The 14391-nt window shown below is 49.8% G+C and overlaps 1 protein-coding gene across 4 annotated transcripts in view; it reads left to right on the top strand.

The window, feature by feature from the left end:
• GAS7 (growth arrest specific 7) overlaps positions 1-14391 on the top strand; it is a 72680-nt gene that overhangs the window by 16300 nt on the left and 41989 nt on the right. The window contains exon 1 of one of the 4 annotated variants that reach the window (XM_030962291.1): positions 11402-11523. The exons of 2 other annotated variants lie outside the window; for them this stretch is intronic. In XM_030962291.1, coding sequence (XP_030818151.1) covers positions 11491-11523 — 33 coding nt within the window. In that variant the 5' untranslated portion in view covers positions 11402-11490. Of the gene's footprint in view, positions 1-11401; positions 11524-12822; positions 12936-14391 lie in introns of those variants that run through there. One more of the 4 variants, XM_030962292.1, reaches the window with a different exon arrangement.

Consider the following 14391-nt stretch of genomic DNA (forward strand, 5'->3'; position numbering starts at 1 on the left):
GATTAAAAAAATTGAATTCTACCTTTTTCACAAAAGCATTTGACTTAAAAACCCCATGGACTTAAAAATCTCATCTGAAGTAGTGGAATGTAATTGGCAGACTCAACAGAACGGTCTTGTTTTCCCTAGGTTCAATCTTTTTTTTGCAGTCCCAGGTTTCAAAATACCTCAGCTGCAAATACTGCTGTAATTCACATGCAGAAGCTTGCAGAGGTTCATGTGGAGAGGGTTTAGAGGCTAGGAATGATTTCTTTATGGCTCTTTGAGGTGATGGTGTCCAGGTGGTGCAGGGTGGCCAGACAGCACCTTTGCTGTGATAGAATTGTTAAAGGTTTCATTGTGAATGCCATCAGAAAGATTGTACCATCCCCACCCCAATTCTTAACTTTCAGCTCCAAGTGTTGATCTTTCCTAAGCAGCATTTTCTTATTAGATCATGAGATTATTTCTATTGGGTTTTATTTTCTTTTTAAGGCATGATGTCATACTTTAAATAATGTTTCTATTTTCATATCAAACGTGTCCATTCCAAGCCATGTCCCAGTGGAATGTCAGCATGGTGTAATCTTTGGGAACGGCTGCTGAGGATACATATGTGTACCTTATACTCCAGTCACAGGCTCACTCCTTTGCTTCAGAAAGGCTGAATAATACCTACATCATTTCTTATAAAGAGTTATTTGGTGTTTTTTAAAGAAATTCAACCTTTACTGTGGCTTTGATACCACCTCCCTCCTGAACCTTCCCTTCTGCAGGTTAAATTCATTTTTCTCTCTCCTGTGAGGGATGGGAAAATACCCCCCCCCTTTTCTTTTTGGCATATCCAAGACACTCCCCTTTCATTCATTATTCCTGCCCTGTGTTAAACTACTTTTTGCTCTTTCTGTTTAGGTCATTTTTTCCTAGATCTCTGGTTTTTACTCTCTTTTGGACTAGATTTTCCATGGATTCTCAGAGAAAATTAGCAAATGCTCTGAGATTATTGGGCCAGTTTTTCAAAAGTCTATCAGTCTCAGGGTTCTCCAAGTTATTCTTTCCCTATTGCAGGCTGAAATCTTTGTAGCTGGTATTAACTTGATGATGGAGGGCTTCATTAATAAATGACGTTTTGTTGAATATCCTGAACATGGTCATTCATGGGTACCTCTCCTCTGCTGAGCTTCCACTGGTTCTTTTGCTTGGCCTTCCCCTTAATACACATTTATAAACTATTTCCTGTTGCTGTTAATGTTTCTCTGCTGATTTTATCTACTTCTGCGCCTACACTTCTCTGCTTGTCATAGGAATAACTGGCAGCTTTTTTTAATTTAAAAGCAGTCTAAAAGGTTCCTTCTCTTACATGCCTAGTACCCAGCACAAAGGCTTCCCAGTCCCAGGGACTTCTGATGTTTCTGTATTACAATTATTCAAATTCACTGATGCAGTAACAGGTAATTATATGCTGTAATGGACACAGGAGGAAGACAGATATTGAACTCCCCAATTCCATAAACAAGATTAACTTGCTAGGTGTAGAGCAATCCAAACAACAGATTTTTTTTTTTTAATCTGCTTTGAGAGTGTGGTTTGATGAATCTGGAGTGTGCAGCAGTGTCTGGACCACGTTGGAAATGCATCCTCTTGGCAGGATAGTCCCAGGGACTGGGGTGCCAGGCAGTTTTAAAATGGCCAGTTTATTCATCATCCGATGAGATAGGAGACTGACTGAGAAAAGAGAGGGGGTGGAGGGGACCAGTGACATTCATTGTGCTCTTCTGAGGATGCTCAGTTACTGCACAGAGCAAATTAAAATCCATCAATAACTGTTCCCAGGGATTTCCCCCGCTGGCTTTTTTTTTTTTTTTCTGGGGCTGTTTTCTCCTATTTGCACTTTTTCCAAGCTGAATATTGAATTGATATTTCCTGGGTGTTTCTGCCTGCATCTGACCCATGTGCAGTTGGTCCTGTCCCAGCAGCAGATCTGCTGCTCAGCTGCCGCTGCTGTCTCCCAGCCCTTTCTCTGAGGTCTGCCTTTGCCATCCCTCATCTCTGCAGTCCTCCCCACCACTGGCAGTGTGCTGCCTTCAGTGTTATTCCGTGTTTATATGGACCAGGACTGAATGAATTCCAGCACAAATGTGGTGACCTGGATATTCTTTTTCTCAGATGAATTGTTTGTATGGTGGAGTTTCATTAAAAAGAGCTGAACCAGGCAAAGGACATCTGAGCTCCCTTCAGCATGTAGAGGGCCAGGAGCAGCAGCTGTGAGGACAAGAAACAGGTTTTTTACCTCAGACGTAGGCCACTAATTAGAAGGTAAACATGAACAAACCCTTTAATTTCAGCCAGAGATAAGAGGCATTCAGTTCATTGCCTGATCTGGTGAAATGGCTGCTCACATTAAAGTCCTGGGCAGATTGCATGTAGGAGAAACACACAGGTGTCCTCTGCTTGTGTCCTCCTCCAAATCAGAAAGGCCAGAAGGAGCAGAGCCCCTGTGCAGGAGTGCTGGAGAGGGGACAGCAGCTGCAGAGAGCTGCTGGTGCTGCTGGATCGATGAGACCCAGCTCAATTCTTTCCAGGAGCACAGGCAGCTCCTGCAGAGCACTGGAGACCCTCTGCTGCTCTGCCCACCTGGGGCTTCTCCAGGGCTTTACCTGGGTGTCACACACAGGCTGGCCTTGATCTCAGCCAACAAACAGCTCTGATGTGGCTGCCCACACCTTGCTGTGGGACGGGATTGGGGCAGGCAGGCAGGGATAGCTGTGGTCCTGCCTGAGCAGCCCCCAGAGTCACTGAGCCTGGTGGAGGAGATTTTCCTGTGGGACATCTCAGTCTCCTGTCAGGGTACCGAGGCAGCCCCACGCTGGCACCCTCAGAGAAGGGCCCCTGGAAATGCTGCAGGTGCAGGGATTGGTGTCAGTGGGGCTGTCCCTGCACCAAGCATTCTGCACTGCCCCCAGAGCCCCTTGGCCTTCCTGTGCCACCCTGTCCTGCCAGCAGGCATGGGCACATGGCCCTGCTCTCAGAGCTGCCTGTTAGTCTGCCCGGCTGCTTGTCTGTCTGTCTGTCTGTCTGGCCGCAGCAGCAGGCAGGGTGAGCCACGGCTCCGTGCGGGGGCTCCTGCAGCCTCGTTCAGGCGTGCCAAGGGCTCAGAATGGCCTCCCTCCCATGCTTTATTTTGCTGTTTGTTTGTTTGTTTGCTAGTTTATTAACATTTGTAGCAGCAGCAGAAATGAAAAAGTAGAGGTGGCGTGTCTGTGTGAGTGCATTGTGCTGCGGGGTTACAGGCACAACAGCCACATTCCCCACGCCTGAGAGAGATTACAAGGGAGGGCGCAGGAATGTGCATCTGGCAGCACTTTGTGTCTTGGCCATTTCACTGCTTTCTCTGCATCTGAGGTTCCCAAAGTTTTGGTCATGGAGGGCCATTTAATCCAGGGAACAGATTTCCTCTGCAGGGGAAACACCATTCAAGAAGAATTGAGGGTGTTTGTAAGTAAAAGGTTGCTGCTTGAAAAAGTAGTGAGGCAGGGAACTGCCCAACCACAGCAACACGAGGAAGCAAATTTCATTTTAAAGTAAGGAAAGTGTAGCTATAATGTGCCAAAAGATTGCTCATGGCCTGGGGCCAGGAACAGAATCTGAGCTAACTATTGCAATTTTGTTTTAATTTCATGGGGTTTTAGATAGTAATTATAATAAAATTATCAGAAATATGGATCATTAAACATAAGGTTCTCAGGCACGTTGTCCAACATTCTTGCTAAAAGAGAGAAGATTAGTTAAAGGCTTTTTAAAAGTAGTTAAATAAATTAATGCCCTATCCCTGGAAGTGTCCAAGGCCAGGTTGGGCAGGGCTTGGAGCAGTCTGGTCTGATGGGAAGTGTCCCTGCCCATGGCAGTGAGTTGGAGTGGGATGAGCTTTGATGTCCCTTATAACCTGAAGCACTCTGTGATTCTATGATAAATACAGACAACTAACAGGGATTACTCTTTGGACACTCTCAGAATGTCCTTTTAGTAACTTCTCATGAGAAGAACACACTAGCTCTAGAGATCTGACAAGATCTCCAGAAACTTTTCTGTGATACTTTTGCTTGCTTTTCTAACTCACAGGTACATTACTTACTCCAGAGTGTTTCTGTAAATACATGTTTTCGGCAGATGACTGCAGCAAGTTTGAGGTTGCTGTGCCTTAGCTCTGCTCTGCATACTTGTGTGTGCATGTGGGAGGGAGTCTCTATTTTAAGGGAGAATCCCTTCCTTCCTCAAAGGACACTGATTATTAGTTGTTATCAAATGATTTTATTGTGTCTGGGAAACTGCAGAACCCAGCAGTAGTGTGGCTTGTTTAAACGCTAGTGATGTGTGAGAAATGAAGCGCACGAAGGGATGCCCTGGCACAGATGGGAGAGAGAATGCTGGAATTGCATTGTTTGGAATTGCATCCAGCTGCTGGAGTTGCAGAGGATGATGCAGGAGGATTGCAGCACAGGTAGAGAGAGCGCTCAGCCAGGCTGAGCTTCCTGCAGTGCTGGGAGGCCCCACATTAAAACATTTGGCTTTATTCCCAGATGTTCCATTCCTCCAAGCCCAGCTGCACTCACAGGCACAGGAATTCCAGAAGGCAGCCATGCTGCCCAGCTCTTTGTTTGCCCTCAAGCCTGCTGAGGGTGACTTTCCTACCCCCTTTTTCATGTCACAGCCCAGGGAGGGGGGTCAGACAGCCAATTTAAGTCTGTGGGGAGTTTCTTTTTTTAACTGCTTCCAGTCACCCTTCAGGGGCAGAGCACCTGGAGCAGGCAGCATGCCCCCAGCTCCCTGGCTGCCTCCCTTGCCTCTGACCATCTAGCTGGTGTGCCACACTCTGCAGTCACTCAGGGAGGGATTTGTCCCCACAGCAGGTCATTCCAAACTGGAGACAAGCAGTAATGCTGCAGCTGGCTTGGTCTGGGCTTGTGACTCTCTGTGCTTCTGGGGGTGACTCTGACAGTACAAGGTTTGCTCAACAATGGCCCTGTTGTCCCTGGATGGCAGAACAACACAGCCCTTCAGAGTACTTGGCCCTGGTGCTCTGCCTCGTACCAGATGCTGGTGTCAGAGACAGAGTGGCACATCCCTCCTGAGAAGGGTGAGGCTTGTAAAAAACTTCTCTGCTCCAGGTCTCCCACAGCAGAGTCTCAGGCATCCAATTTTGGGAAGAAAATAACTTAGTAATTGAGTGGTGCAGTGCTAGAAACAGCCCTGGGGAGAGACCTTGAACAAAGGAATCCCTGGGCTTTTACAGCCTTACAATCCACATATCATTGCAGTGGTTGAGTACAGGGTCTCCTGTTGTTCTCTGGCTCTTGCAGAGTCCCTGGGTGCCCAAAGAGCCCCTGCTCAGCCCTGCAGGGCCCTGAGCCCTTGGTCAGGGGAAGGGTCGGTGTCCTCAGTGGCCATTCCCAGCCACTTGCCATGGGCTTTGGCCATTCCCCCCTCCTGGCACAGCCTGCAGGTCCCAGCTCAGCTCCCCCCGGAGCCCTGGGGGTTCCACAGAAGGCAGGAGCACTCCTGCCTGCCCCTGGCACAGCACACATCCAGCCCAGGGCTCTTGGAGGGCTGCCATGTGCCTCACCCTCCCTCTTTCACCTTCTGCCCATCTTACCCTACCATGCCATGGTGTGATAATTCCTGTGTGGAGAAGCCTTGGTGTCCAGGAGAGGCAGCTCCTGACAGCCTGTGGCAGAGCTCAGGGTCTCCATTCCCACTGAGGGGATGGGGCTGTGACTCAAATACTTCATGTCAAACTCTGTCACATCAGAGTGGGCTGAGTTTGCACAGCAGCATGCAGAGCTTTTGCATAGAAACATGAAACTGTGCTCATGGCTGCTCTGGATCTCTTGAGAAATCAGCTTCGTCCCAGCTGGCCACATCCTGTTCTTTTGAGACATTGTGGTAGGGAGACAGCGTGGCTTCATTTTCTGATGACAGAAAAGCAGCAGAGCAGGGCACTCAGTGTGCTGGCTGTGTCCTGGCAGATGAACCCTGCCTAGACCTCCAGAGCCCATACCCACTCTGCTGGTTAACAAAGGAGATTCCAAGTGTTAACTCTCTGAACAGCAAGAAACATTGGTGCTGAAAGGAAAACAGAGCAATGGGAGAGTGCTAACTTCTGTATTTCTTTTGGGGAAGAAGGAAAAAGACTACAGCTAATTGAGAAAAACTCCTTGACTCCTGCAGGGGACCTGGCTGCTGGGAGGGCTTGCTCCATGTTTCAGGGAGGCAGCTGGTCACAGATATGCTTGGGAATGGGTAAGAGGTATCAGCCCAGTCCTTCTGGCATTCTTTCACTGGACTTTTCATTTCTGGGTGGTTCATGTGCTGACTTCCCACAGGGGTGTCCAAGGCCACTGTTGATGCCAAGATCTGCCCCTTTTCTCTTCAGTACCTGTTTCTTAGACAGGACAGACTGCAGTCATCAGTCAGGGCATGGACAGACAAATGTCATCACCAGCTGCCTATTTAACTGGTTCCTTGAATCCTCTTACCCTTCCCTGGTTTCATCCCTTTCCCCATCTTTGTTTCTTCCTCTAACCACCTACCCCTCATCATCCCTTTTGTATAACACCTCTTTCCCTGCATCCCTCTGTCCCTCAGTGGTCTGCAGAACCTTTCCTGTGACCCTCTGTGATGATTTTCACCCCAGACCAAGGCCCTGATGGCTCTCACCGCAGGGCTGACTGCACGGAGTGCTGTGTTTGTGAGATTAGATTATCTCAGCTCCCATCATTGCCCCTCTGTGTTCTGTTCCTGTTCCTCTCTGCTCTGTTGTGTGTGGAGCTGGGCCCTTCACAGAATCACAGATCCCCTAAGGATGGAAAAGTCCTCTGAGATCACCAAGTCCCCCATTAACCCAGCACTGAACCATGTCCCTAAACACCACACCTGCTCGTTGTCTGAGCATTTCCAGGGACAGTGATTCTACAGCTTGCCTTGACAACCTTTCCCAATGCCTCACCACCCTTTTGGTGAAGAAATTTTTCCTGATATTGCAGCAGTCTGTCTACAGGACCCCTCATTGGCTTTCCAGGACGTGCTGTAGAAGCTGCATCCCTGTGGCTGCCTGATGTGAGCATCACCCACAGCATTTTTCCTGTCCAGTGTCAGTCTGGCCTTCACCTGGCCATGCATCACTCAGCTGGATACAGGACAGGGGCTGCTCAAAGGGAACTGGACAGATTTGCCCATTAAGTGACTTGTTTATTAGGATAGAAGGGAAAACCAACTGTGTGTTTTCCTGGGGGTGATTCCTGAGCTCCCTGTGGTCACTGTGTTCTAGATGGGCTTTCCCAGAGCAGACACTGCTCCCATCTGGCTGCCCATGCTCTTTGGCACCTGGTGAGAGGGTGGTGCTTCATTTCCCCCTTCTTGGTTGCTCTTTCAGTGCCAGATCTCTGCACCCTTGTCACGAAGAGCTGAATGCTGTCACCCCCTGAGAGCACCCAGAGAAAGGAGCGCAGGAGAGGGAGCACAGCTCAGGCAGAGCAAGAGGCAGAGAAGGCTGGCAGCTGGGCTGTCCTCTGCAGGCTGCTCTCACCCTCCTGCTCCCTTACCACTCCCAAAATCCCTGCTAGCAAAAGCTTTTTATTGTCTTTTTGCTGACCACCCTCTTCAAATCAGGGCCCCACTCCCGCTGCTCTTTCTCCACACTGAATCTCAATCCTGCCATCTTTTTTATGCTTCCTACTCCTTACACCTGCCTAGCTTCCCTCCTCAGCCAAACCCAGTGATTGCTATAGCCAGGCACACCCTGAGCTGCTGCTGTGCCAGGGAGTGAGCATCGTCTGTGGCAGGATCTGGACCAGACCTCGTGCCAGGAGCCCCACATCACCCACCACAGGGCCAGGCTCAGCTGCAGCTCCCTGCTGGGACCTCTCCCAGTCTGGCACATGGCTCTGCGCACCAGGCACACGTTGGGAAGGAAGGGAGAGGGCTCAGCTGCACTGCAGTTACTCAGATTTTTTCCCTTCTGGTTTGACAGCCCCTATTTTGAAGGGTTCGGGGTGGGATTCACAGGTCAGAGGATTTCTCTTCCCACACATTTTAGTCTCTCACAGAGCACTGAGGCAGAAAACATCACCCACTCCATCTCCCTGGGTCATGTACCTTCAGAAACAGCTTGTTTCTCCCTCATTTATGGTAGTGATGGAGAAAAACATCCTACTCCCAGAAAGCTCCTTCTCTGCTAGCACAGTGCTTTTCATGTGCCTTACATTACAGCAAAGCGCTGGGCACATGGCTGTGCCACAGCCAGGGGCCTGGGTGGGTGACAAGGGAGGCTTTTGGCAGCTGTGGGGCTGGCTGGGGACCAGGCAGAGCTGGGTGGGAAGCATGCACACTGTGTTCCAGAGCCAAAGCAGCCAGAGGGGAGTGCAGAGATACAGGAGAGCTGGCCACCCGTTCCTCCTGGTCACAGCCACCATCAGCTGCTGGGAAGGTGGCAGAGATGGCATCCAAGGAGACAGAGGTGGCATCCAAGGAGACAGAGGTGGCATCCAAGGAGACAGCAGCTGCACAGAGATTATTTAGGAAGAAGAAGGAGTGAAGCAGAGTGCCGTGGCACAGGGGAAGCTGATTAGCACAAGGAGGTTTTTAAAACTGGGAGAAATGCGAGCTGCCCAGCTAAAGTGGGGTGTGGGTGTGTGCTGGGCACAGTTCAGCGCACAGCTTCAACCTCAGCACTCTGAGATGCTCTAACTCAGCACAGGAAGGGAACTGGCCTCTGGTGGCACAAGAGGCTGGTGCCCAGAGCAGAGGAATGGCACTGCAGGGCTGCAGGGCACAGGCAGGGCCACCCAGGGAGGGTGACTTGTCCCCAGCAGAATGTGCCATCCTATTCAGCCCGAGGGGAGCTGTGCTGGTTGCCGTGGCAACCAGGACAGATCATATGACCCGTTCCACTTTCTATATATAAGTCTGTTTCACACAGTGTATGTGACTCCATGGAAACCAAATGTTGAGCAAGAAAGATTGCATAAAAATGAACAAAACGCAGAATGACTCAAAGTGCGAGGCAGAGAGAGGCTGTGGGTAGGGCTGAGGGGTTTGGGGGTGCCCCAGGCCTTCTCCTGAGCCAGGGCACAGGCTGGGACAGGCATCAGCTGAAGCCAAACACAGACCCCTCTTCTTTAACTGCACCATACAGAACCCTCCTGTACCTAAAGGGGCTCCAGGACAGCTAGAGAGGGACTTTGGGGTGACAGAGAGCAGGTTTTGATGAGCTTCTAGGAAGAAATTCTTCACTCTGAGGGTGGGCAAGCCCTGGCACAGGTTACCTAGAGAAGCTGTGGCTGCCCCATCCCTGGAAGTGTCCAAGGTTGGGTTGGGCAGGGCTTGGAGCAGCCTGGGGTAGTGGAAAGTGTCCCTGCCCATGGCATAGGGGTGGAATGAGATGAGCTTTGAGGTCCTTTCCAGCCCAAACCATTCTGTGATTCTGTGGTTCTGCCTTTTCTGCCCCAGGACTGACACACACCTTTTCCAAGCGCAGTGATCACACAAACTGCAGTTAGACACAAAGATAAGCTCAGTGCTGTCAGTGCAGAACAAGCTGTTCCCACAGCACAGAGGCTGCTCTGGGGCACATTCATTCATTCATTCATGCTGTGTCCTTGCATTGCTCCTTGCAGGGAGTTTCCCCTCCATAGTTTGCCCATTTTTCTGTCACCAGTGATCCTCCAGCACTGCTTGTTTGGGCACTGTGGCCTTTCCTTGTGCTGCTGGGTCTGCAAATGTCACTGCACAGGTGGCAGCAGCAGGTGGGTGTGCTGATGCTGCCCTCCTGCCCTGCCCCACAGCCAGAGGCTCCTCCTCATTTCCTCCAAGGCTGCATGCTCTGCTGAAACAGGATCACAAAATCACAGAAGAATTTAAATTGGAAGGGGCTTTTGGAGGTCTCTGGTCCAACCCCTTGTTCAGAGTTAGATCAGGTTGCTCAAGGCCTGAACTTGTGGTTTTGGGATTGTTTTGCTTTCCTTTCCCTGGGGCTGTGTGTTGGGAATTGCCCCTGGTCTGAGCTGTGCTGGAGCACTGTGCAAGCCCATACATCTTCAGGGAGCTCAGGCTTGTCAACACACAGATGTTTCCTCCCTAGGATCCCTCTTTGAAGGAGAATGGGGATTTCCTGCAGTTTGAAAATGGGAAGTCATTTTCCTCTATTGAGCAAGGCACAACTTGCCTCAGGGTCAAGCCATCATGGATTGAAATGATGTGTGTTACTCCCTGTTACCCCACTTTGCTGCATGAAACTCTCTTTGGCTTTTTTCCACTCCTGGAACAGAATCACAATGCCAAGGGCTTTTCCAAAGGAACAGAATGAGTTGTGCTGCTGCTAACTTGGATCAAGAAGACCAGGAAAGAAAAAAAAAAAAGAACAGTCAGAAAGCCAGAAGAGGTGGAGAGTGGGAGAGGCACTCTCCACCTCCCTGCTGCCCTGTTCTGAGCTGGCCCAGGCAGACAGAAAGTGTCAGAGCTCTGCCAGGCAGCCCCTGGCTCTTCTCCATGTGAAGCATCCAGGATGTCTGACCCAGTTGTCCTTCTGTCCTTCTCTTCAGACATGCTTCTAGACCATCAGTGTACAGCAGCACACAGATGAAACAGTGATTCCTGGTCACGGTTGTTGTCCTCTGGGGTGGCTCTGTGGCCCACACAGGTTGTCCTCTCCTTGGCATCCCTAGCCCAGTGCCCATGGATGCAGGGGAAGAAGCACAGGGTCAGGTTTGTGTGCTCTGAGCTAAACAGCAAATCCTTCTGCCTCCTGTCAGTGCTGCTCTCCTGGATTAGGGGAGTTAAACCCACAGATCTGTTGTTATTCCATGTGCTTGCCTTTCCTGTCTCTCTCTCTCATCTCTCTTTGGTGCTGAAGAGCACCAGTGCCCTTTCTGCATTTGTTGCTCATTTCTGTTTCCTCTCTGCTGTGCATTTATCAGGAGAATTCCATCCCTGTGTTTCTGCAGGCAGCAGACAAAAACCATCCCTTGTCACACAGAACCAGACCTGTTGGGTGGCTGGCTCTTGTATATTCCCCTGCTACACACAGTTCTGATCCCAGGAAATCTCATGGGAGAGAAGTGCTTGTGCTGTTGAGTTTGATGTTTTGTGAGACACTTTGATCCCTTTTCCAGCCATGCAGTACAGATGGAGGAGGATTTCGCTGGGGTCACACGTTCGCTGCTCACATTGTTCAGGTTTCCTGTTTCCTCGAGCTGTGTTGCAGACATCCTTTCTGGGTCCAGGCTTGCCTGTCCACCACCATGGTGACAGCAGCTGGTGACACTTCCAGCAGTGACAGTGAGGGGAGTGGCCTGGACGTTTCTGAGCTCAAAGGCTCTGTGGGAGTTGGAAGGTTTAGAAAGCAGAAGGGACTGAAGCCCACCCAGCCTGAGCTGGGGCAGGGGTGTCAGGCTCCTGCCTTTTTTTTTCTCTTTATTGGAATACAGCAGAACTTCTAGAAAGAGGCACTTAATCTTGATGGAGGAACCACAAGAAGTGCACAGCTCCCTGGTAAGCCTTGATACTTATCCCCATAATTGGCAGATTCTTTTCAAGCTGAGCTTTTCTTCAGTTTCCAGTCCCTGCCTGCTGCTCTCCCTTTGCTGGTTTGCAATTTTCTCTGCTGACACCTCTCCTCTCCATGCAGACATCCTCTGTTGTGATTTACTGTTCTCAGAAATTATCCTGGCAAATAATTCCCCTAAAACAGGAACAAAAAACCAAAGTAACAGTCCAGTCTTGCTGACCTAAGGAAGAGGTGCATCTGCACATGGGTACCTCTAAGCACTTGCCTTGGCCCATGTTGCTGGGAGCAGGGGTGCCCTGATGGGAGCTGGGTTTGGAGAGCTCTGGAGCTTGTCTGTGGCTGCTGTGCCAGATGTGGAGCTGTGCCAGATGTGGAGCTGGCCTCTTGGAACACTCTCTGCCAGTTGCCTGTGCAGTCCCATGGCCCTGTCCTGCTGTGTCCCAGCAGCAGGATTGCTGTCATCACATGCCACAGTAACCAAAGCTTCTCCCACAGACGTGTGCAAACAGGGTCCTGGTTTAGCTGTGCTGATGAAAGAAGGGACTGCAGATGGCCTGGCTGGAGCAGGGCTGTGTCTGCTGAGAAAAACAGAGCAAGAAAATCTCTACTTTTCCTCAGATCTCCTGTTTTGGCAGAAGAGGGACGATGTGCTACCCACAATGGCCTCTCTGGCACTCTCATTTCTGAAAGGATGGCTTGCTAAACTATGTCCTAATACATTATAATTATAATGCCCAGGCCCATGTGCATCTGTCCCAGATCTCATCATCCCATTCTATGTGTGCCAGAGCATCCTGGGCTCCTGCATGAGGAAAGCAGGGCTTGTAGTGATATGGCCAGGGGGAATGGCTTCAAACTGAGAGAGGGTAGGTGGAGATTAAGACATTAGAAGAAATTCTTTACTGTGGGGGTGGTGAGGCCCTGGCACAGGCTGCCCAGAGAAGTTGTGGCTGCCCCTGGATCCCTGGCAGTGTCCCAGACCAGGCTGGAGCTTGGGATAGTGGAAGGTGTCCCTGGCCATGGCAGGGGGGATGAATGAGATGATCTTGAAGGTCCCTTCCAATCCAAACCAGTTAGCTGGTGAATCTGTGGTTCTGTGAGGAAACCTGTATGAAGTCACGTTTTGTGTCTTCTTCTCTTCCTCCCCCGTGGCATTTTCAGTTCCTCTTTCCCCTAAAGCTGCTGTAGGAGTTGGAGTCCAAGTGTTGTTGGGAAGGGATTGCACTGGGACTGTTTAGGGGCTCTAACACAGCAGTGGTCCCAGCATTCAGTGGATCTTCCTCTGCAGCCTCCATGGGGGGATGAGTCCTGCCTAAAAGTGAGCTCAGTCAAATTCCTGTCTAAAACAAAAGGAAGAGATCCACACATACTCCATGCAGTCTTGGTTTCAGCTGAGGTACAGTTACTTTTCTTCCTAGTGCTGAGTTTGGATTCAGTGTGAGAATAACGTTGATAACACCCTGATGTTTTAGTTGGTGCTCAACCCTAAATGGAGGACTCAGTGTCCTGTGCTGTGCCAGCAGGGAGCTGCAGAAGGAGCCAGGAGGGAGCAAGGCCAGGACTGTCCAAAAGGATATTCCACACCACAGAACTGGGGGAGTTGGCTAGGAGGGGCTCAATGCTGCTCAGGGAAGGGCTGGGTATGGCTGTTCAATTGTACTGTGCATCACTTGGGTTTTATTCCTCTCACTTTTTGTTTCCTCCTGTTTCTTTGTTATTGTCATCATTATCATTATTATTATCATTATCTTTTACTTTATTTCAGTGATTAAACTGTTCTCCTCTCACGAATTTTACTTTTTTTTCTGGTGCTCCTCCCTGTGCCAGGGGTGGGAGGCAGGGAGTGGGTGGCTGTGTAGTGCTGAGTTGCTGGCTGGAGCTAAACCACAATGCATGCACATAGAAGCAAACTGTTTCCCCATTGTTTGCAAGAACTTCAGCATTTGGCAGTGCTGAGGTTCACTCTTGACTGTCATTGGTAGAGACTGCTGTGCTCACAGCACTTCTTGATGGGCAAAATCAGAAGCAAAGGTAGAAATATTATTAACCAAAAAACAAAATTAGCACTGCAAAACATAATGCTTGTATGCTTTTTGAAGTGATGCACATTTTGGCAGGGACTACAGCTGAAACACTGGGTTAACTTTGCTTTTTATAGTGTTTCCATCCAACATTTGGTGGTGTTTACTGTATGCCATCCCCATCTGTCTCTTGGCATAGCCTTTGTTTAAGCATACAGCCATGGCACTCACCTCTGAAAGGGCTCTGCTTTTCCTGCAGTGCAGCAGGGACACATGGAGCACTCTGAAAATGTGACTGGAAGGATCTTGGGGCAATTCAGAGCTTCCCTTGAGCAAACTGCTAATATCTGTCCTGCAGGGCTCTGCTGCTGACTGTGCAAAGGGGAGGAACACCATGGGCCCCTGAAGTGATCTGAGCCTAATGGTGACCTGCTTGGCGCATGGAATCACTGTAGGGTCAAATTAAGGAATAGGAGTAGTGGGAATGGAGAGACTTCAGTTCCAGAAGGGAAAGAAGGTGTTGGATACAGAAACAGCAAGAGTGCAAAAGTGTGAAATCTGGATCTTCTGAAACAGAACCCAGGGCTGGATTACTCCACATTCCTCTTTGTGAGGTTCTCATGCACAGCAGAGATAGTCTGGAGTATCTTTGTTGTTTTCAAGGCCAGATATCCATGAAGGGAATATGAGGGAGCCAAGCTGCTGCTATATCTTTCTGGAGCTGGTACACTCCCACACTGCAGAGTTTACTTTTCTTCAGTGTGCTTTTGCACACTGTAACAGGGACCAATAATGCCATGTGGAGGAGCTGTCCCAGCATTTGTTCCAGTA

This window comes from Camarhynchus parvulus, chromosome 18 (genome assembly GCF_901933205.1).
Source record: "Camarhynchus parvulus chromosome 18, STF_HiC, whole genome shotgun sequence".
In the NCBI taxonomy this organism is placed as follows: domain Eukaryota; kingdom Metazoa; phylum Chordata; class Aves; order Passeriformes; family Thraupidae; genus Camarhynchus; species Camarhynchus parvulus.